This window comes from Charadrius vociferus, unplaced genomic scaffold, assembly GCF_000708025.1.
Source record: "Charadrius vociferus isolate BGI_N301 unplaced genomic scaffold, ASM70802v2 scaffold153, whole genome shotgun sequence".
NCBI lineage: Eukaryota > Metazoa > Chordata > Aves > Charadriiformes > Charadriidae > Charadrius > Charadrius vociferus.
In genome coordinates this window covers 1871435-1896424 of record NW_009647939.1, presented here as the reverse complement: position 1 = coordinate 1896424, position 24990 = coordinate 1871435, and the positions used below count along the sequence as shown (strand labels likewise).

The 24990-nt window shown below is 37.7% G+C and overlaps 1 protein-coding gene across 1 annotated transcript in view; it reads left to right on the top strand.

The window, feature by feature from the left end:
* Nucleotides 1-24990, top strand: part of CDH12 (cadherin 12, type 2 (N-cadherin 2)) — a 95493-nt gene that overhangs the window by 30095 nt on the left and 40408 nt on the right. Inside the window, exons 5-6 of the mRNA XM_009883162.1 lie at nt 15826-16013; nt 24279-24532. Of these exons, the coding sequence (XP_009881464.1) occupies nt 15826-16013; nt 24279-24532 (442 nt within the window). The remainder of the gene's footprint in view (nt 1-15825; nt 16014-24278; nt 24533-24990) is intronic.

Below are 24990 nucleotides of genomic sequence, written 5' to 3'. Positions count from 1 at the left end.
ATAGGCACCCATTCTTTAGCAAGTGCACCTACTTTCAAAAATGTGAATCCCTTCTCTTTACATCTTTTTCTCAGTCAGGCATTTAAAGCTTTGCCTTTCTGTCTTTTTCTCCCCGATTGTACATAGTGTGACAATTTCAGACTATGCTACTATGAATGTCCTAAACTTCAGCTTTTGCTTGCCAGCCTAAATTTCACCCCTAAGACCTCTGTCTAGTCTTACCTAATTTTGTCAGAACTCACATGTACGACAGCCACTGGTGCCTCCTTGTATTTCCTGACATCCTGTCAAAACACTTGTGGGATGCTCCAAATCTGCTCAACAAGCAAATCATCCCAGAGAGCTTCTTTGAACCAACATTCTCACTGTCCTCGCCCTCAATGCTGGTTTAACCGCCCAGCACTGCAGTCTGCTCCATCCTTTCAGCTAGAACCCCTGCTGTTGGAAGGGTACTGCGGAAGCAAGATGGAGTAGCGTAACTGCCTGGAAATTGAAAAACTCAGAGCTTTGGCAAGTTGCTTGGGCCCAATGCTCTTTCCCATGTCGGATTTTCAGTTGTATATTTACTTTCTTTCCTGTTAGGGACCTTATTAATTTCCTATTTTATTGTATACCTTCATCTACTATGGTGTTGCAAAAAATACACTAGTCATATAATGTCAGTTTTCATGGCACAGATAAATCATGGAGTATATCATCCTCTTTGAAGAAGATAGCCTTGACATCTCATTTAATGCATACACTGTAGTTGTGACGTCTTTGCCCAATTGTTGCTATGAAGGAGCAAAAAAAATCACAAGAGATCAGTCTTGTCCTGTGCTTTGCATGCTAATAGGTTTGAAAACCTTTTCTTTCTATTATATCAAATGTCACAGAAGCCAAATTATAGCAGTGACTCTCAACAAAACAGAACAGAATAATATTGGAGGTTTGTGTTAATATTGAAAATAATAAACATTTAGCATGGCTTACAAGCTAAAATGTCAATATAGGGACTCCAGTGCATTGCAAAAAGCTTGATCGAAGCAGACAGCTACCTGACACATTCTTGGTTTTGGGATGTGTTACAGGCAACATATTTACATTCTTGTAAACTAAGGACTTCTTCTTAACCGAAATAGTAAAAGCAAAAATCCTGATCAGTGGGGGTTTACTTAGCCTGTCCGATTTGGTTAAGCAGTATGTAAGATGATGTATAAGGTGCGTGAAATTCACAGAGACACAAGACTAATTACAGCTAAACAAAAATAATGGATAGAAAAAATTTGAGTATGAATTTTATTTTTAATACAGTAACTGTATTTTTCAGTTTTGCTCTTTGAAAACGTTGCAATGATTCAGAGTAACTACCTGCCAGGAAATGGAGTTTGTCATTTGCTTGACTACCATACCTGAAAGGATACTTGTGCATCATTTTAGTTTATGTGAAAAATAAGCCTTCAAAATCAGGTCCAGTTAGGTGCCACGTTCAGGCCTGGCAAGACCTAAAGATCCCTCACTGTTACTGGGAGTTGAGACCTCCAGCATCGCATTACTCATCGTTGGTCAACAAAGCCAGGAAGTCCAAGTGCAGACTGAAAAAAGAGGCTGAAGGTCCTTTAACACTAACTGCTGCAGGGTAGTTTTTGCATCACATAATCAAGACTACAGTTTCCCAAATGGCTTACATCAAAGATGCCATCCTATAGATTATCAAATAAGAAGATATTAATTATCACAGAATAAAGTTTAAATTTATTTTCTGAACTCAGTTAAGCTAGGAAAAATAAAGATTTCACAGTAGAAATGGGAGAACATACATTATTAATACTTGGAAGAAGCTACATTGATAAATAATACATTACAAGCTTGCCAAAAAAATGTATCACGGAACACCTTCATCTCATCAAGGGTCCTTTCAGGAGACAGGCAGGTTAGGATGGGATATCAGCATCCAGTGATGAAAAACTACTGACTATCCTGCTGAACATGGAATTTTTTATTTAGAACCTGTGCTTTTGAACATATTCAGTGGGGAACTCCCACCTTGCATGTCTCACAGTAATGAGGAGTGTAACAAAGGGAAAACCTCTAAACACTATATATTTCTGTCAGAGTTGTTTGACCTGCAGGTATCTATTGGCCCACATTTCAGAAAACTGAGACACTTCAGAAAACTGATATTTTCTTTATAACTAGAAGGAAAAACGAATCTGAATGATTTTATTAGCAGAAATTTATTTCCAAAAGTGTTTTATGTATGTCTTGCCTGACTCTTCATTAGTACACTGACTTTCTGCATTACTGTGCATGTTTCATTATTAAAGATAAAACTTTTTTTTGTAAATATTAAAATAAATGTTTCATATCAAAGTTTGATGCTTGCCAAAACCAGAAAAATATAAGGCAAAGACCAAAAGGGAAAGTACTTTTCCTATCATAGCAAGGATGTGCAAGCAATTAAGTGAAAATTTGGTATAAGACAACATTGCTTTTGAACAGAGGAGAGTGGATAAAAGCTGTTTATCTGTAGGCATGCGCCCTGGTCCAGAAGGGAACTGATGGGCTTTCTCTCTCAGCTACTCATGTACACGATAGCTGGTTAAGTAAAAAGACAGTTGGGTACAAACTTCCTGGAAGCTAATGGGCTAACCTTTACGCATTGAGCATTAGACCAGTCTGAGCTAGCTGCAAGGACAGCTATGACTTGTTGCCAACTCTTAGAGTAAGCTTCAAGAAAGGATGGACGGGTTATATTTACTTCAAAATTTAAATGACAAAAACTGTATAATTAGTTGGTATAAATTATACTTTATGGACTCAAACCAATTAAGTGAAGTGGTATGAAGGAGCTTTGTAAGGCTATTGTAAGGCTATTGTACTTCAGTTTTCCTGTCTCTTTCCTTTGTTCACTGATGACAGAGTGACTGTGAAAGCAATTTAGAGAAATAAATCCTTATATGCTGAGCAATAAAAGCACATGCAAATCATTTTAGTCAAAGGAATAGGATCTTATTATTTTAATATGACATAAGTATATTTTTAGAGGATAAGGCCCTGAGATAGAAGAAATGCAGTTGAATTTTAATTTTTTTTACAGTTTTTATTCTGATATTAGCAAATAAAAGACCATTCTCAAGTGTCTTATGAAGTCAGCAATAAGTTGGGTTTATTTTTAAGGGGACGCTCCCTTAATTTACTTTTTTTTTGTTCAAAAGAACTGCTTGGCTAAACCTATATTTAATCATCTCATTTCCAACTCACAGGAGACGTCAATATTGTAGGGGAATGATTGAAAACTGTTTTTAATAGAAGAAAAATGAGTTAAGGTTTGGACCCAAGACTTGAGTTTTATCTACTTGTGCACACCTTGGCTTTAAAAAAGTGTCTTTCTGATGGTCAGAAACCATTATCTCAGGGCTGTTTTACAACCAGATTTAAAATATTCAGATGGCTGTAGAGCAATGCCTAGACATCACAAGGGCTGGGTTTTTTTGCTGTCATTGGTCTTTCCAGAAGCATACCAGAGAAATCCATCAAGTTAGTTTGCATAAAAGAGCATGGCAAATTTCCAGAAATGCTAACATGCTTGGAAACAGAAAAGCAACTATTAATCTCCCTGGTAATGGCACCTTAAAGAAGGCAAGTTTGAAGGATCATTCCTGGGACCTTGCAGATCATCTGCCTGTCTGTACTGTAGGAGTTTGCAGCTAATTGGATCTGGATTGCAAGAGTGGCCAGTACAATGCATTTAACAGAATAATTAAACTCTCCGTTGGAGACAGAAGAGGAAACAATCTTAACTAGAAAAGTCAACAAAATGGACAAGTCAGAAACCAGAATAAAATGTCTTGCATTGATGCAATTTCTGGAGTTTCAGGAATTTCAGTGCAAGTAAAAAAGACCTTTATAAAAGAGATCTAGCCTTTTTTTTTTTTTTTTTTTTTCTTAATTATATAACCTTTGCATGCTCCTTGAATAATTTATTATCTGGATGATCTATTACCTATTTCACAATTATGACATTAGGAATAGATTTTGCATATTATTAGCCTTTAGATAGCATCTATTTTCAGTGACTATTTATTGGTAATAGCATATTTTAATAGGTTTACTTTCAAGTACTAAAACCTGTAGAAATATTTTAAAAGACAACCAAGTTCTCAACTTGAAACAGCCTGCTTATACATACTTATGCATACACAGTCTGTGGATTGAGCACTCTTATAATAGTTATTCATTTGTATATTCTGGGAAGCTTTGTGCATCACAGAAATTGCACACACACTGTTTAGCATAGATTTTACTATATAAAAGCAGGTCAATTTTGTTCACTCAGTAAACTCAATGTGGCTGATTTCATTCATGTGGCTTTGAACCAGTCTTGCTCGTATTTTATTGCAAAATTGGGATCAGATACAGAGTGCAAGTTAAAGGTCTTCTGGTCCACATGAGCTACAAAGAAAAATCTTTTAACCCACTGCTTTGGATAAGTGGCTTATGAGACAGAAGTTCCTCCTGTATTTGTATCTGCTCTTAAAGATTTCAGAATACTACACAGATCCCACCTAGTAGTAAATTAGACAATTACAGAAAAGGAGTTTGAGATTAAGAAATTACTCTGTTCATTAACCTAAAAAATTAAAATAATGAAAACAGAGGTTTGATTAAAAAGAAAACAAGAAAGATTTATTCCCTCCTTATTTGGCCAATTTGCTAGAAAACTTACTTGGGATTAAGGTTCAGAGCTCCGATCTGCCTAATTAAATATTTTAACCAGTCTGCCCAACTTTCTGGGAAGTTATTCTACCCACTGCAATTTAGATAGGGAAGTATGGCTTTCTCTTGGTACTCCTGTTAAAAGTTGTTGTGCTTTGTATACAGCACTTGTATCTGCATTGGCGTGGCTCTCAGAATGAAAACAAGTCTATCTTTCATTGATTAAAGATTTTGCCTGGCAGACAAGATGTCTTAATTCACTTCCAGCAACTAATTACTTATTTTATACCAAATGAGAGATACTTACACAGGACAGGTGGTCAGATTCATTGCAGACTAGCCTGCAGGCAATGATTAGGTGGGAGACTGAGGCAGAGCCTGCTTTGAATGAGGAAGGGAGGGAAGGTTGAAGGCTGCGCTACTCCATCTTTGTTAATTTTCTAACCACTATGACATAAGACATAAAGAGAAAAAAGCACCAGCTTGGTTTTGTAAACCCAGCTTAAATCTTTTAATGTCAGAAAATCTTAAGAAGGTCTGATTTCCATTTACCTGTGACTTTGGGTAAACTAAAACTGTATTTTTGAGTTGAACATATATTTTAAACAACCATTTCAAGGTGTGATGGAAGACATGAATCCAAAGACTCCAGAGATGGACCCGTGCAATTGTAAGCCAATCCTGAAACCAGCAGCTATACAGAGGCTGAGCAATAATAATAATAAACATACATAATTTTGGATTGTAATACCAGTGATTCACTTAACTACAGCTTTAACACCAGCAAAATTATAGTCAAATCAGTATGTGAATAAATAATAGCAGACCAGTATTTGCACAGTACTCTTACAGGAATCAGAGGAGGACTTAAGGTAACTCGTCTTTAATCTCTAATCTTCCAAGTCTCACATCTCTGTGCTATCTGCATCTCCGTTTCCCACTCCTTTGTCCTTCTCTTTCCTCTTTACCTCATCTATCCTTACATTCAACATGCAGTCTTGTCTCTCTTCTCCTAAAGGAGACACAAAATTATCCTTGATCTCATTGTTACAGTGTGGCCGTCTACTCCTTCTCCTCCCCAAGTGTTTTTTTTTTGCTCCCCAATACTAACACTGCTAAAATAGATTATTCTTTGTTGGTTTACTTCCAGCTCTGAGTCTCTCCACATGTTGCTGTACTGAGATCATGAGTTTTCACCATCCCAGATAAGCTCTTTACAGCTCTCTCTTGCTTGGTTTGGCCACTACACTGTCAGCTCAGTGAGCCTTGCCTGCTGTGTCTATTTGACCCACCTGAGTTAGCTACAGGTTTGACAGATAATCATAAAAAAGCCTCTGTTTGGGGTTTGGGTTTTTTTGTGTTTTTTTTTTTTTATTGTACACCACCACTTAAACAGTGCTGTTACAGGTATTTTTACATGGACTAAAAGAAGGTATACAATGGCTTGTTTTATTTTGCTTTGAAGACATAAAGAAGGACATGAGAATGTTGGGGAAAGTCCCTGGACATTTAAATCATCTGTACTGTCAGCTTTAGCACAGTCACTGGGCACAGTTTTGACCAACACCAAGTAAAGCTTTCTCAGACAAATTCAGGGCATTTGAGGAAATTTGCAAAGATCGGGAACTATTCTTTGCAGTCACTTTCCATGAAGCTGACCTATTTTTGGTGTGGGTAAAAGAATTTAATAACATGAAAATAGGCCATTCTATACTGGCTAACTTCCGGGCTGCAGAGTACAGCTGGTACATTAAATTTCTTTGTGCAGTTGTAGCTTTTTTGAGCCTATGCTTTGCAATCCAGGCCATGCAGCCAACCTTGGGTCACAGCACCTGACAGTTAAGTAGGCTTCTGTTGCGATTTGTGTGTGCGCAAAGTAAAGGAGTTAACAGGAAATTTGGCATCTATACAGATCTCTATTTACATGTGCGCCAACTTTCTCTTACTTTTTTCTTATTCCTTTCCACACCAGAATTCTTCAAGCACTTTCAGTTAGAGCTGATTTGCCCCCATTTGATTCAGACTGAACAATGACACAAAACCCAACGAAACCATAATATTTAAAAAAAAAAAAAAGCCTGAAAGCCTGAGAAATAAACTGAAGGGAGAAATACTCAGTTACTATAGATTCTCAAAACACTAAATGTTTAGTAAATTTTATGTCTGCTACACTTACATTGTTTTTTAACTTTCTCAAGAGTGCATACTAGCAAAGGCTATTCTTAGAGGACTCTTTGGAGTACCAATTGAATGAAACAAAAAACTCTTTAAAGCTCTAAATTAAGAGAGGCTGAACCCTCAGCTGCAAAGCAGAACATGAAAACAAATACAGCTGTTTCTTGGTACTGGTCCATAGCCAATGAAGAATATAGGTAATTTGTCACTAGGTAAAATGTAATGCTCTGATTGCAGAATATGCAATAGTCCAAGAAATGCAAATGAGTACAATAGTGGTTGAAGTTAAATATTATCTATTGGTCATAAAATTCTGTTGTTAGTCTGCACGTATCCAATTCATTTTCCCCCAATGATCAGGTTTAAGTGGTAATTGATCATTAACAGCAAGATTTATAAGTCAATTATTTTTAAACACATCATTATCATCATAGTATATTATTATCATTAATAATTGTATTTTATGTCTGCTACCTTCTGCATAGAAGGTGTAAGCAAATACGGTTCACAGAAATTCAACAACCTTTGGCAGGAATCATGACACTCATTCTACCCCAATGTGTTTTCTGTGGGGAGCAGTGAAGAAATTATTCATTCAAAACGAGGAGAGTAATTAGATTGGATGCATGAAATTACCCACGGTAACCTTGGGATGGCTTAGAAACACCATGCATCTCCACCGCTCTCTGATACTGAAGAGTAACTAGGGCTACAGATTCAACAGCATGGGGTTGCCTTGCAGTGCCTTGAGAATTGGTTGCAAGTGACTCACAAACGACCATGTAACTTGCTGTGTCGCTATCATTTCTGGCAGCATCTGCCTTTTTCCCCAAGGCCTTCCATCCAAGGAAGAAACCCACACTGCTTCCCACTGTGGTGGCCTTGCTTTCTGAAAATATAGAGGCTACAGCACAACATGAAGTGAAACAGACCATTTGTAGTTATCTAGTTATAATGACAATAGCTTATGCTCGTGATTTTCAGAAATACCTAACAACCACAGTTATAATCAGATTTTCAGGAGTCCTCTGCTCCTTGGAACACCAGTAAATGAGATACCCCAAAAGTGCTTGCAACAATCTAGAGATTCCTACTGACAGCAATAGGAGCTACAGGTACCAAGCAGTTTTGAAACTGTCTTCTCTGAGTCCAAAATACATGTTTTGTTTATTTTTTGCGTAAAGAAATCTATAGAAATGAAAATAAAATAACATAAATATTCTAGAGGAACTCTTTCAAGTTTTCTCTCAATTTCATGGCAATTATTTTTTTCTCAGTGGCTTTCACAGCAAATATGTTGATCTTATAAGTGTGATCACCAATGCTCTCAAGAGAAGGATCTATAAGCACTCACTACCCACAGATTTCATTGCAAAAGCAGCAGTATTTATATAGAGATTTCACCTTTAAACACTTAAATTGGAAGACATAGATGTCAATTTTGATAAGTTGATCATACTCGCTGTAAAGCATAAGAGACTGCAAATGTGAGGCCGATGGCCATCCTATTGTATCATTATTTTTTGGTCTATATCACACATTAAATCACAAGTATTTTAAGGAAACTGCATGCAGTAAGCTAAAACTTAAAACAAAGAACAGTAAACTATTATGCACTTGTACTCAATGATTTCACATTTTTATCTTTGAAAATAATTTTCTGCTTCAGATTGTGCTAATATGTTGAAGAAACATAGTATAACTTTCAGGGAAAACCATTTACATAAAATGTACCCAATTTGCATGTGAAAATCAAAGCTTCACAGGTTGTATTCTGAGTAATACAGATGTTGAGCATGTTTTGTTTAGGCGATTTTAGGGATGTAACTTAGGTGTGACTCAGAGGACTAAAGATAGGCACCTAATTTCCGTAGTCGATGGAGAGAAAAATGATTCTTCCAATAGAGATGATTTAGAGCACTTGGCTTAGATCCTAAAGTAAATGGTTTGACCGCATTCTTAAGAGTGAATGAATTGTAGTAAAATTGTGTTATTATATTTTGTGCCAGAGTAATAAAGAAAATATGAAAAAAAACTCCTGCAAGATATTTAAGAAGCAGAGATGTTAAACAGAGCATTACAAACATTGTGTCCCATCCTCAGCAATATACTTTTTATCATGTTAACGTTTCACATATATCATGCAATTTAAATTTTATAGAGGGAATAAGTGTATTGATTTATTTCATGGTGACGGTGTGATGACCAGAATATTAACGATAGACCTACCTGATAAATGGCAATTACATGCTGCCTGAGATTCTGAAAAAGGAAGGACATTTTCTTCTGAAAACTATCCTTTTTCTATCTGTAAAGCATGCTGCACTTTGATAATTCTTTATAACCACTATATAATTTACATAGAAACATTTCATTCAAGCTTTTAATCTATACCCCCAAAAAATTTTTTTTCTCATTGTATTTTGGACTTTTTTTACTGACTTTTTTTGTTTGGTAGTAATTTCTTAATCAGTAGACTGGATATTAGCAGAACAGTTCTTTATTGGCCATGATATGTCATCAAGCTGATCATCAACTGCTTTTCCACCTAAGCCCTCAGAGATGCAGGAAGTACATTGTCTAACACATGAACGCATCGACAAAGTCAGACTGCACAGTTGACCGTTTAGCCACCGCTTTTCCATATAGCAAGACCAATGGAAGGGAAAGTTATAATAGTGGGATCTTTCCTATATAGTAATAACAGCATGATTAAAGCAGTTACCCAGGAACTCAAGTCCAAACAGATTTGGTCTCAGTTTGTCGGAGCTCAACTCCATGTCATCTAGGGGAAACCCTTAATTACAAACGTGGGGAAGTTATGGAAATGTGCATTTTCTTCCCCTTCTAGTAAAACTGTGCCAACATACAAAAGAAAAATTAAGATTATTCAAAGAAGATGATTATTCTTGCCTAGGTATGAGGGCACACACATCTGATTGTCTGTGGCTCCAAACAACTGCTTCTAGAATTATTTCTGCATTATGCTGTTAAACAGAATATTCTCTATTGTCTTTGCTCCATGCAGCACTCTTTGGAGACAGAAGCTGTGGGTCTGACTATCTTCAGCTGAGAAAATGAACTGGCATTTCCCATTTCCTGGGCTTTTGCTCCAGTAACGGGCATATTATGCTCTGTGGAATTTGTCTCTGACATGCAATGGGGAAGTTTATTTTTAGAAAGCTTTCTGACAACAGCTTACAAGTGGAAAAAACAGCAAATGGTTAAACTGAAATTTTTAAAAATTGTAACAGGTATGATGAACTTTTTTTCCCTTTAGGGAAGGAAGAAAGAGGACTTCCTCAAAAACTCAGCCTGCTAGCTCACCTGAGGGGCTGATAGAGTCCTGGCTCAGCAGTTGTCAGCCCTGGGGAAGCTCCATCATGTGGATTTCCCTAAGCTTGGGCAAGATCAAATTCAAAAGGGATTTTGCTTCTGCTCCTTTTCCCTTGAAAAACTTGGGATCCTTGGACATCCAGGACCTCTGCAGTCTGGGGAGATGGAGCTCTTGCTAGGCGCGGACTTTGGGATCCACAGCAGAGAACCAGGAATTTTTAAGAACGCTTATGCTTTATCTAATGAGGCCATAATGAGGTCTAGAGCACAAGACTTACGAGGAGCCGCTGATGCAGCTGAGGTTGTTTAGCCTGGAGAAAAGGAGGCTCAGGGAGACCTTATCACTCTCTACAACTATCTGAAAGGAGGTTTTAGTGAGATGGGCATTGGTCTCTTCTCCCAAGTAATAAGCCATAGGAGAAGAGGATATGGCCTTAAGTTGCACCAGGGGAAGTTTAGATTGGATATTAGGAAAAATTTCTTCACTGAAGTTGTCAAGCATTGGAACAGGCTGCCCAGAGAAGTGGTAGAGTTGGCATCCCTGGAGGTATTTCAAAGACGTGTAGATGAGGGACATGGTTTAGTGGTGAACTTGGCAGTACTAGGTTAACTGTTGGACTTGATCTTAAAGGACTCTTCCAATGATAACAACTCTATGATTCTATAAACCCTAACTCAGTGCATTGAGTTTGAGGGTGGAAGAAGTCTTGCCATAACTGATGTTTTACCAGCCTATGGTATGTGTGACCTGCATCAGACCACATGGTGGCAAAACCCATCCTTTGTCTTCCCTGTGCAAGGTCCCAGCCCCCTGCGTGGCGCAGAACCACAGCTAGTAGAGGCACAAATATATCTTACTGCTGTGCTAAATCACATCTGCCGAGTTTTAGGACAATACACATCAGATGCCGCTAATTATTAGGCTGATTAGCTGTAGCTGATGTAACAAGTTTAGTATACTAAATATCTGCTTGTATTTCTAGTATCCTTTCTTTTGCCTGTTACACTACTATTAAAACACCACCAAGTAAATATGAACTGTTATTTTTGGATTCTTCCTAAAAAGACAGAAATCAGTGCCCTTATAACCTGGCCAGGGTAAAAACTGAAATGCCTTGGTAATTTAAGCTAGCAAGAATATAATAATATAAATAATCTGTGTGTTTGTGTTTTTTTTTTTTCCTGAGAAAACATTAAAGATTTAAATCAAAGACAAAGAAATCATTTTATTTCAATGTTGTTGCCTGTAAGATCCATGCTATCACGATTAACTGCAATGTAACACTTTGGCAGCTGCCAAAGGGAACTGAAAATACATAGACATAGAAGAAGCAGGAGAGGATAATCTTGCATACACACGGTACATGTATGGTGACAGATTAAAAAGCTCAAATAACATTTGCAGCTGTTTAGGTGAAGGCCATTATGCATTTAGTTTAAGTCCTTAGATGCTAACCTGGATTATTTCTTAATGGTTGTTTTGCTGGTGAGATGTAATGGTGGTTTTCATTTCTTATTCTCATCAGAATTGAAAACCTTTTTGGTAAATGATGGTGTGCCTGTAAACTGCAGGTGTGGAGAAACACATAAACAAACAAAAAAACACCAAAAAAACCTTTGTAAGTAAAAATCAAACCCCAGAACAGCTTTTGAGCCTTAAAAACTAGAACTAATCTAATCATGTCAAAAGAACTGTAAATGTGTGCTGAATTTCAGTCAATATGACTGATTACCTGTCACTTACTCAGCTCTGATTTCTTCCCGCTATGCGCTCTGGAACCATCTTTGTTTTAGAAACTCAGAGGCAGCGTGTATTAGTTGTTAGCTCACCTCCACCTCAGTTTCCTGAATGCTTCTGGGGCTGAGTAATAAGCCCTATCAGTCATTTCAGCCTAAAAGCTGAAAAAAAATAGCATCATCACTTATTTATTTTTATCATCCTCATTGATGCTGCTCAACGCAAAACTCCAAGGAAGTCTCACACCTTGAGTCACCTAGACACTACACAGCCTTTATAAGGGAATGTCTGAATGATTATTTTAAGCTACATAATCACCAGACTTTCTCTAGTTTTGGATTTGGGGTTGAATTTTAAGTATAATTTGAATGCGAAGTGTTGCATAAGTTAAGCATGTCAACTGGCACATGACTTTTGGCCTTACAAATAACTTTTTTTTTTTTCCCCTTAAAATTCCATTTACAACAGAGCAAAAAATCTTGACCAGGGAATATGCATTGCTACTAGCTTTCCTGTATGTGAAAATATTCTGACGCGCATGCAATATATATGACCAAAATCAGCAGAAGGGTAACTAGTTGCAGAGTCCAGTTTCATGGTGCAGTCTGAAGGAAGTAAGGGCTTGCTTCTTTGGTACGTGCCATATCACTCATCCTTTACAAAAGCCAGCAGCAAACTTAGAAAATACATTGAAAAGAGATTTATGAAAGTAGAAGGAAAGATTTTTGTAGGCAGAGAAGTCACATGAGACAATCTACAAAATTTGACAGAACTGTTTGAGCAGCATAACCAGCTGCTGCATAAGTTTGTCTTGAGCTGCTTGTTCTATCGTTCCTAGAAGCTGCAGAGAACAAGGTTTTCAGGACCTTTGGGAGTAAAAGACTATTACTCAGGCCTGTTTCAATATACCTCTATAGCAAATGGAGGTAGTAGCGTACACAGGCAAAATGGATATAAAAACTGAATAATGCTAAACTGTCACAGCAAGTCCACAGCAAGAAGTAGTGTCTTCTAGAAAAAGAAAAATAAAAACCTGCAAAACTGTCTTTCTGTTACGTTTCATGTGCAACGTGTATTGATCATTTGAAATGTCCTCTGTACAAAGACTATTTTCTGGGGGGAAAAAAAAAGGTTTTCATGCTATACGTTATAGTCTTTTGAAGTTTTTCCCTGAGCTGGCAACAATATGCATTATTTGTTTTCATTTATTTTATTCGGAAAGTATGTTGTCACAGTCGCACCATTAACAGCTTCCATATGCTGTGAAGATACTATTACAGGAGGACGATGACAGTGTAATTACATACTACATCTTCAGAGATCTGACTCTGGCAGAGTTGAAGATTACTTCAGAGTTTCAAATTAATCTGAACGACCCGATCTTCATTGCTGTTGAATTTCTGGAAGTGATGAAATGCCAAGTCATTGAAAATAACCGATAAAAGCCTAAACAATCTGAAATGAGTAATGCAGTGTTTCTTTGACTTCATCTAAGTCCCATATGCTTTACAGCCAGGTACGGTATTGTATAGAGAAATGTTTGTTTTAATGAATCTGAGTGCTCTTCAGTTCACTAAGAATAGATCAACTAGGCAAAGAAGGAAAAATCCATTATCATATGCTCTTACATTTTATGTGCACCAAAAATGTGGCTGCAAAGGGCAAACACTGCAGCAATGATATCTGTCATACAATGTAAGTGTCGGTAAAAGTCCTGGGCATTGGGGCTAGAACTATGTTGTGGAAATGTAATATAAAATTCAAGTGTGGGCAAAGCCCTTTTGGATCCCTTTTCTTCTACCTCTTCTGAGTAACTTGCATAGCAGACACCCAGTAATGCGCATATTTATAAGTGACATTAGGCAATAGGAGGATTTGTGTTTCTCTCCTGTATACCATATTAAAATTTTGTTCTTCACTCAGAGTCATTGAAGTACAACTGAGAAATAGCTGAGGCTCCTCTGTCTTAGTGATATTTTGCATCATAGTGCTCCTTTCCAGCTGTTAAAACTACAACAACAAGAAAAAGTAAAACATCCTTTAGTACATTCCCTTGGAAAAAGAGGAAGGAAAGGTTTCTTTAGTATGTTCCCTTGGAAAAAATGAGGGAAACGATAATTGCACAACCCTTAGTAGCTCTGTCAATGAGTACTACAAGGCCACAGATGGTAATGTCCAAATCTGGATGATGACACAAGCGGACTTTACTTACAAGGATTTTGTCAAACAAATAAAGCAAGTTTTGCCTTCAGATATACTTTGCATACTGATGGACAGAGGGAGGAAGCAGACAAAGCTAATTTTTTCAGAGGCAATCAAATAGACAACTGTATAGGTATCATAGCCCAAACTACTAACTCACAGAAGAGTAGATATGCTCCTAATCCAGCAGTGCTAATGTCATTGTTTTAACCTCACCTGGAAGTATTGTAAAGCTGAAAAAGCTGACACAGCATGCATCGTAAGGAGATAACGACAGGGAGCAGCGTCTGCTGTTTAATTCAGCGGCTGGATGCGAAAGTCACCTATCCTGCTGTTACATGGTATACAACTTCTCAGAGCCTTTTTTTGTGAAGTGTGACTGAACCACTACCAGAAGAAAATCTCTGAGACATCCCCCCAATATGCCTTCCACTAGTCACAGCAGTCTGTCCTGCTATACTGTTGAAAATGAGGTGTAAATGTCCTCCTACGTATTTTCATGTAGAGCAACAGAGAAGGCCATTGCCAATGTCTTCCTGCGCTGAAGCAACCGCTCTGTGAGAGCTGTTGGAGGGTGACCCAGGGAAATGAAGTGCGGAGCTGATGGGGCAAGCAAATGCCAGCTTTATTCAGAGCCAGGATGAAGTGAACCAAACCTCCTCAGCCTGCTGAAATCAGCCCCAAAAGCTGCTGGTGGTTTTGCCAGCAAAGGCTGCTGCGTGAAGAAAGGTGGGCACTACTTGCCCACTGGAAGTACTGGCCGTGGTGGTGTTCGCTACCAGCTGTGCAAAGTAACAACTCCAGCCAGAAGTATGGCAGAAGAGGAAGGGCAGGCGAGTCAGCAGCACTGTAATAAACCAGGGCACGGTGGTATAGACTAAGGCCTGCTGCTACTGATGTTGTTAAAGTCAAGGGCGACTCAAAGCACTTAGGACCTTTTGGCTATTTTAACTCTTATGTCTAGCATTTGTTCAACTTATCTGTTTCCCTGAGTGAAACCATTTTGTCCTCACATATCAATAGTAATGCTTATTTTAACTGTGTAATTTTCATGTGTGTTTTTTTTTAAACTTTTATTACCATTAATAGTAAATAAACTGAAAATAAAATTGTGCAGAACTAAAAATTCATGTTTAGCGCTGAACTATTAGTAAGAGCACCCTCTGGTGGCTAATTTATAAAAATACTCTTTGTATCTTCCCCCCACGAGGAATTGTACATCTAGTTATAATACTGAATATTACAGAAATGGGTGAAAATCCTTTTTTGCACTGAATTTTTCCTTTCAACTACTATGAAATGCATAGCTATATTTTCTCAAACAAAAATTCAGATACTAAAAACTGTTAAACATAGAGGGAGGAAAATGCTTATAAACATGTACTGTCTACAATTAGAATTTCATTAAAAATAGAAATATAAATAGATATCTCAAGAGACAGAGTTGCTAAGGCCCTTACAGTTGCACTGGACCAAATCTAGAATCTAGGGGAAATTAGCATGTTCAGCTGGTAAAACATACGTATCATTTTCTAATCCTTTGTTGTTTCGATCTCATCATTTTAATTGGATGATTTAAGTCTGTTTACTTTTGCACAGACTTCTTGGTTCTAATCAGATATACTGTGTTAATTATCAAGAAATCCCAAGGATGACTTTCTACCACTTTATCACAGGCATCTTCCATTTAAAAGTACCTGAGTCCTCTCAGGTTGGTTCTGCTATTGGAAGGATCAGAGCTGTGGACCCTGATTTTGGGAAAAATGCAGAAATTGAGTACAACATAGTTCCAGGAGATGGAGGAAACTTGTTTGACATCACAACAGATGAGAACACCCAGGAAGGAGTCATCAAACTGAAAAAGGTATGTGGCACCAATGGGAGATAGGTACCGATGGCTCAAGTGATAAACTAGGTAAGAGAATTAAATGTTGCACAATTATACCTCATAAGTAACACGCAGTAGTTTGTATCTTTATCAGAATTTGTCATTGTGATCTCAGTCTTAAAAGAAATTGGAGTTTAGTGTTTCATTTCATATACAATCAGGTATGACTTTTCATAACCAATGTCAGTTTTAATGGCAGAGAAGTAATTCTTATCTCTGTCTAGAAAGTATAATTTCTCTTTTATGGAAGTTTTCTACCTAGAAACATGAAAAATGCTCCAGTTCAAAGGATTGAATGAAAGAGCTATATGTTATGTTTAAGATGATATAATTCATTTTTATAAGCATTTTATTTTGAAAATTTTAATTTTATGTTTTTTGGTTTAATAATGAGGCTGTTGTACAGTACTGTGGTGAACAGTTTTTACTTAGGTTAGAGGAGGCCCAAATGGTTGCAAATTGACATGTCCTACTTCCAGTCTACGAATAGTGTCCCAAATAGCTGGTTATCAGATATCCCTGCAAGGGAGCTCACTGCATCTCAGCTGTTGATGTTGCTTTAGTGTACTAGAGAAAGTTCAATATTACTGAATTTATGAATTTTGAAGATGGAAAGAATAAGTGTTATTTGGAATTTAGTGATTAAAGCACTCAGTAGGTGAGATCCAAAACAGCAACAGTCTCATTTTAAGGAACGGCTGTCTTCTGAGCCAAGGCATGTATATGTATGCCAGTCATCACCTTGTTTACTAGGAAGAATTCTGAACCACCAGATCATTTGGAAAGGGCAGGTTATGTTTTATAGACAGCACATGCTGGTAGGTGTAATTTTTGTAAAATAAACACATCTATGAGCTGAACACTTCACAAGGGTCTGGGAAGGAAAGAGTTCCGGATGTGTATTAAGACAAGCTTTAGGAAAAGAGAAGCTTTAGTTCCAATAAAATTTAGAATTTAGCTACTTAAATTTCCCCTGGCTCTGACCATGTATCTATATTTGCATTATATTCATTCTAACAACAAAATTCCTGCCTTCAGCCTCTTGATACAGGAAATAGTTAATTATCTATGAGTGCATTAGAAGACCAGATGATGTCAAGTCACTTACTCGTCTGCTAGTTTAGTGAGATAAAATGGAAGCTACGACACCCACAGGAAGTAATTTGTCAATGAAACACAAACTCTTTGCACCCTTCAACCCTGCCTTCTTTTTCTGAATAAAAGTTTGGATGTACTGCTTCCTTATGTGAATTTGTAGACTTTGTTTCATTTTCAAAAATCATTCTGATCACCTTTTTCCCTTTATGCAGATGATATAAATAGCTCCATCTGAAACTGTCAGGCAGAGCAGCTACGTGCACTGCCAGTCGGAAACGGCAATGAGTGGGAACCATTGAAAAATTAATGTTTGAGCATCAAGAGTAGGTTTTTTGATAGGATTCTGTTCTCCCTGGATTAGTCCTAAGCCTCAGCTGTCCTGCTTATTTTTAGACACATCAAATGGAATTTTTCCATACTTACGATTAAGTATATATATATTAGACTGTATAGGCAAAACATTCAAATTGGCAATGCAGATTTGAACAGCATGCATATAGTATTTGTTACTGATGAAGAGCATCCACATATAAATTTGCCTGACGCAGTTATCTTAGGTCCAGCACAGGCAAAATATCTGGCCTCTTTTGAGACTGCTATATGGGGAATTATACAATATCTAATTGAATCACTAATTTAGAAAAAAAAAATGACACAACTAATTCTATATCCAGATACTCTAGAGTTCATGATTGTATTTCACTGTATTTATTTAGTCTTTTCAGTAACAAGATAAGGCATATTTGAAAGCTTAGGGCACTTTTACAACAGCAGAATATCAGTTGATGTTGCCTAATGTAAATGACAGATCTCTGTCACTGAACAGGAGGGGGAAAATTATAATCCTAATCCCTTCTTAATATTCTTCATCACAGTGAGCCTAAGGACAGTGACAGGCTGTGAAGGTCAGTTAATGCCAGCTTTGTTCTATGAAGGAGAGTGGAAAGAAGATAAACCCAACATGCAGGTCCTCCAGCAAAAAATGCCTTTATAAAGACCCTAAACATTGCCTTTCTCAAAACTTTCGTCAGGGAAAAGATCCCATTCACTAACCTTTAAATGATCCAAGTGTTTTAAGACATTTTAGAATCATTTAGAATCCATCCATTTAAGTTCCTTGCTGGATCCCACGTTAAACAAGAGCAATCGGGATTCTTAAAGATGCTGTTAACTCAATTGTCTTTTCATATGCTCTGTGCTTGTAATAATATAAATGTGTTTTCATGGGTTGCAGTTTTCAGATTGTCAGAAGTGCTGGACATTCACAATTCTGTAGACACCTACTAAAATGCATGCTACCCGTCCTGTACAAGCCTGCAACAGCACTATTCAATTGTCAGCACAGAAGCAATTTCATATTGCACAGTGTTCAAAACACTGATTTGACCTTGTGGGATTATGCTAATATTTAAGTTAGGTATGCATTTAAATCTTTCTTTAAATCAAAGCTGGTGAATGAATAGGACCAACACTTTCAATTATGAATTCTGTATAATAACCAGTCAAAGCCACTAATAAAAAGTGCCATCTGCTTTAAAAACAGGTTTGCACTTTTTTCTGTATCATAGCATATTCTGATGCTGTAAGTGCTGCAGTAATTCAGTGCTGAACCGTTTCAAAACCATTTACAAAGTTTTCCTTTATTTTTCCTGAAACATTTTTTGCAGCCAGAAACTGTCAGTCACTGCATAGATGCTTTTTTTTGTTATGCAAAAAAATCCAAAAAACTTGAGACATTTCTATATCAAAATTGAGAAAAATGAAGCCTAGTAAGGACTACATTTATTTTTGGTGGAAAATACATTTGATGATAACAAATTGCACAAGTTAAACTGTTCTTTTCAGCGTGCTAAATGCATTAGCGGAGGCAAAAGGGCATTCTCTGCTTCTCAGACACTAAATGGGCACAAACACCTAACACTGGACAACGTGCACATCTTAAATCATCTGGTTTCATGCTAATTTATTTTCGTGCTATGATCCAATATAAGCTTGATTACTATTGTATTACTATTACTACTATTGATTACTACATACATTAAAAATGGCATAGGTTTTCTTATATTCTGCTAAAGAAATGATCCAAATGCCATTTAGCACCACTGTGTGGTTAGTAATGTAATAGCTTCCTTTCTTTCTGAAGACAAAAAAAAAAAAAAAGGGAAAACTATCAGTAAAAAGAGGGGGAAATGTCTGGCCTTAGCATAACGCTACATACAGTTTTCTGTAAGAATAAGAAATATTACTATATTAGGAATAGAATGACCAATTTCTTCCTTTGTTTGCTGCTATTTTACAGAGTGTTTGTTGGGTTTTATATTTATATAGTATCTGTGATACTACCTGAATGCTTCAGCAAACTACACGGAGTGTAAGCTACAAGCATCAGGGTGACAGAAGGGACCACCTCTTCGTACCGGAGTATAGTGGCCTCAGGTGGGGTGCAGAGTAGTGCTCGCAGGTATGGAGGGAAAATGCGTCAGTCCCAGGCAAGCTCCTGGTTTTATTGAAACTGATAAGAAATCTTTAATGACCACACCTGACAGAAAAGGAAAACAGAAGGATCCAAGCTTCACTGAACAGTTGGCACTAAATTTATTAAACTAAGGATGAGTTTATAGGATAAGCCCATTGTGTGCAGAAGCCTCTTAATTGGCTCAGCATGAGCTAATCCAGAAATTGAGCAGGGTTAAAGCACTGAGTCTGGCTCAGACATTACTTTACTAATTTGTGCAGTGTCATTAAAACCCAGGAAAAAACTGTTTCCAGGCTTCACCTGGTATGAACCTACACTGCTGCACTATACTGGGTGGGCTTCTCCATGTGGGTCAATGGAAGCTCAGGGAACATCTGCATCTTATTTTTTTGTAAGCTGTGTGCCACGGCTAACTGACCAGGTGACAAAGCTGTACCCATGAAACCACAGTATGTCAGGGAGGACATAGCACTGCATGATGAGAAACAGTAAATTCAGTGATGATAAATTAACAGAAAGTGGTAGGATGATGAACAGACCTAGTAGCTGCAGGGGGGTATTTAGAGTGTACACTTCCTCGTAACCTCACGGGACACGTTTTAAAAGCCTTTAATTGGAGTCAGCAAGTAGAAGTTTGACTCCTGACTAAGCTGAGTTGTCTTGTTCATGGGACAGCCCGAGTATATAGTGCTGGGACATTGCTATAATGTAAGATCCATCTGATAGCATCTGTGCACCATAATAGCGAGCATAAGGTGCTGACGCCCCTCAGCCAGAATTGCATTACTGCTACTACTTGCTTTACTAGGAAGACTGTACACTGCTCACCCCACCCCCACCCCGTCATTCTCCTGAGGCAGGGAATAGCCTCTGCAGGTGTGTGCATAGCCCCTGTCTGCCTGTAATCATAACTCATGAGTTTGTGTAAGCGGGAATTGTGGTTTTACTACATCGAGGAAGAAGAGCAAGTAGTATTAAATCCTTCAGTACAGGCAGAAAGTGGTGACCCAGGTGCAGACGCAATTATGAAGACCATGGCAGCCACAGAGAAGAATGACAGGAAGAGTGAGGAAGGGAAGACTTTCAGTCTCTGCAGTTTGCAGATACAGCTGTTGGGTTTGTTTTTTTACTGGAACAGTGAAAGGCAGCTGCAGAAACAAGTAAGATGCTTGAGAGCAGCAAACAGCTGACCCCTGGCATCGGTCAGCTTCTTTTCTTCTCCAGATATAGAACATACATATATTTTGCATACTTCCCATCAAATCTTGAAACACTTGCTTCAGATTTGGTCAAATCTACAGCGCTTGCTGCAGATTTGGCCTACAGATCTCCTTTTTTACTGTGTTCTCATCTCTGTAATTAATGAATATTCCTGGGTATCTGGAGCTTCCTTCAATAAATCAACCTGCTCTATAATGCCAGTTATTTCCTTATGCTATTTAAAATCCAGTGCAGAAGTGCAGTTACTGAAATGTGTCGATGCACAGCGAGTAATCTGATGGCAGTATTCCACAAAACATATAGATGCTCAACCCATCCAAGGGGAAAGTGTTGGCATGTTTTGAGACAGGCACATATGACACAGAGTTGTTCTGCAATTGCACAGCGCCACTATGAAGACAAGCCTAAGTTAATATGTGCTTCCTTTCAACCCAGTGCTACTGTCCATAACTATCCATACATGCTGGGGCTTAGAGTCTTATCGCAAAATACAGCTTTTCCATCATTGTATATGTGGATCATGAAAGCCTGTATCACAAACAATACTGTTGTATCTCTTATGTGTGGATAAAAAGCAGAAATTTCTAGAGTTTCTGGTCCTTGTCTCTTTGTGAAGCACAGTAAACTGATAGGATAGTTCTTTTCCCACCCTTGCTGTACTTCTTATCAGAATTCATTGTATCTTTTAGTTCATTTTTTAAAGTTCTTTAATTCTCTCTCTCCCTCATCTCTCCATCTACCTATCTAATATATAAATTGAGATGCAGATACATCTATATAGTAGCATATCTTAACTTCTACCTTGAATATGGGCAACAGTAATATTTCAAAATATATTTATTTCTAACACAGAGCTGTTTATGTGCTTCCGTGGTCATACTAAATAAGCCCATTCATGGTACTTCCAGAGTTGCAAGATAAAGTGATTTGTCAGTATGTGTTGTTTGATTTTGGGATTTGTAGAATGCCTTTGGTGCACACAGCTGTGTATATGCTGATAGTACTTTACTATGCAACTATATAGAGCAACTTGTAGCTGTGACACAGGAAAAGGCAGATAAGAACTGGTAGGGGTCAAATACATCTATTCTGTCACTAGTACTTAGAATATCAATTAGAAATACTCCTCTGATTGTTGAATAGTTCACAGTTCATAAGACATTGCCTTAATATTAGCAAAAATGCTGTTTACTGTGGAAAAACTCATAACATTTGTAAAACAAAAGCCTTATTCAAACTTAGCTTTCCAGATATAATTATTTTTATAGAAGGTATAAATATTTCTATTGGCTATTTAAAAAAAAAAAACAAAAACAAAACCAAAACACAAACACGAAACAAAGAATCTTATGAAGTCTTCCCATTAAAATGTGATTAATTGAAAACCATTTCAATAATCTCACAGGTTTTTTTCTGTAAGACTCAAACATTTTGCTCTATTTGCACCCTTACCAAAAGACAGCCTGCAAGGACTGCATGGATTATGGCTCCTCCCATTAGCACATCACAGGAGCCAGACTGAACAGTTTTTATGGAATTTTGGGGGTATGAAAGACACATACAAAGCATCAGTTAGAGTTACTACTTAATTGAGAGCTTATATTTCTTGCTTTCTCTGTCTTAAAGATTTATCTCTAGCTTAACCCCTCATACTTAGACTTTTTCCACTCCAGATGCTTCTTTAAACTCCAGGTTTTCTCCCCTTAATATATTTTTTGAAAATGTGTTAACAATTTATATAGTCATACAGAGAAGAGTTTGTGGGAAGTTTTCTGCTTGTTTGGGGGGGACATTTTTTTGTCATGGCATAACAGTGAGCTTGAGTAGTATAGAACTGAAAAGACAGTGTGACAACAATTTGGATGATGAAGCAGCATGTCCATTTGTAGTGAAGGCAACAGCTTAGGGTTTCACCATCAGGGCAAAAGATCTTCCACAATTAATTTTGGCTGTTTCTTCTTAGCTTTCGTTTCTTCTTCTTTCTGTCAGTCCAGTCATGAAGTTGCAAATCATACCGGGTTTTACTGGGAATTTTGTCTGTAGGAGGGTAGTTGTATGTGGTAGTGGATTGGTTAGTAGTACTTGGCTTTCAAGTCTGATTATTTCTATGGCGTATAGACCTGGATGGCTAATTTTAAATCCCCAGCTCAGAAAAGACTGACCCTGTGGTCTATTAAAATTATAAAATCTTTCATAAGGATTTAAAATCATTATGCTAGCTGTTCAGCTACTGCAAGTCAAGGTAACTCGATTGATTTTAATGAAGCTACTTCAATTTACACCAGCCAGTCATCTGGCCAATTATGTCCTGTTGTGATAAGGACAGAAAATGGCAGAATTTAAATCTATCCTAGCTGTGACAAATTACCAGAAACACTGCGGTAATGATGGCTGGGAAAAAAAATGACAGATATGGAAATATTCTTGCTTATACACTCTCATTTCCAGATAGCAGAACATTTCCCGTTAGAAAGTTCCAACTTGACAATTATAGGCAGAAACCACTAGGTGCCAGTGTTACCCAGACATCAGGCAAAGACTTTGTCAGTAACATTAAAAACAACATTAAAGCAAATGCAGCGAAACCCTTTAACTGAAAATAAAGCTTCTGTGTCTTTTCAACAAAATAAGACTGCATTAGGGCTTTTGAGATTATTATTTTTCTAAAAGCAAAGGCACTAAATTGACAGAAACCAACACCAAAACAATCTGATCGCAGGATGCATTTCCATTAAAAACCCAGACAGGTACACAAAAGCTGCTATGCTGCTTTCAAGACCTGACGGATTACACCTAGGATCATAAGGCAGTCAAAGTCTGCATTTTTCAACATACATGCTGCTCAAATACATGATGTGAATAGCAGTTCACTGCTAAGATACACATTTTACAGGAAAAATTTGGTTCAGATGAAGTTTGAATTCACATTCCAAGACACACCTGAAGTTCGTTTTGACCCATTGTTATATGTTAAAGTTTTCATTTGGGCTCATTTCCATCATTGTCATGGTCCTCTGAAAGCTTTCCCCGCTGAAAGAAATCGAAATCTTCTGTTTGAGGAACTGGATCAGCTAGAGACAGCTGATTGCCTGTGCATGGGAGTTGTGAATGCAAATCTCTGGCTAACCTGCATACAGCTCATTTGCAAGAGATGAATCTCACTCATTTAACTTCAGACATCTACAGTGTAATTGTTTACATCCATGCCAGTCATCCTGATTTTTTTGATGTGTAGAAGCAGTCATTTCCTGGGTATGATACATCTGGCCTATTTCAGAAGCCACCTTAGCATGAGATGAACTGCAAAACATGAGTAGACACTTAGCTCAGGAGCTGAAGTTTACACTGAAGGTATCTTAAATTATGTCAGATTAATCCCACCGAAGTGATTTTGCGATGTTTAATCTTTAGTCGAGTCTGATGTTTTGCTTTTGTTCCTTCTACAGGCGTTAGACTTTGAAACAAAAAAGGCATACACCTTTAAAGTCGAGGCCTCCAATCTCCATCTTGACCACCGATTTCACTCGGTGGGTCCATTCAAAGATACTGCCACTGTGAAGATAAATGTGTTGGACATGGATGAACCTCCAGTTTTCAGCAAGCCTATGTACACAATGGAGGTTTATGAGGATACGCCTGTGGGGACCATTATAGGTGCAGTGACAGCACAAGACCTCGATGCTGGCAGCAGCTCGGTTAGGTAAGAAAACTTTTCCTCCTTCAATAACTCTCAGACAACCCAAAGCGCTGCTGACAGCGAGGCGCGGTTGGCAAAGAGCTTAGTAAGAAGATATAGAATGTTCCAAGTCTGTCACTGTAACAGATAACTGCTGCTCTGAAAAATATTGAAAAGATAGTTTGGGTGGGTTATCTGGAAAAATACATTAAGTGCTGACAGCTTCTTATCATGCAGATCATATAAGTTACCATGCACTGACATGACTTCAGACATCGTGTGCTCAGACTAAGGAAGTAAAAACATTGTTTTGCCTGGCGTCTGGGGCTTCCACAAAAGCAGCTCTGAAGTACTGGAGTGAAAAAGGAGGTACATGCTCCCTCTGTGTTATACCTCAATGGGTGACAGTGAGCACTGCCCCTTTCACAAGAACTACGCTCTCTCTACATCTGGCGAAGAACAAATGCTTTGATAAATAATTG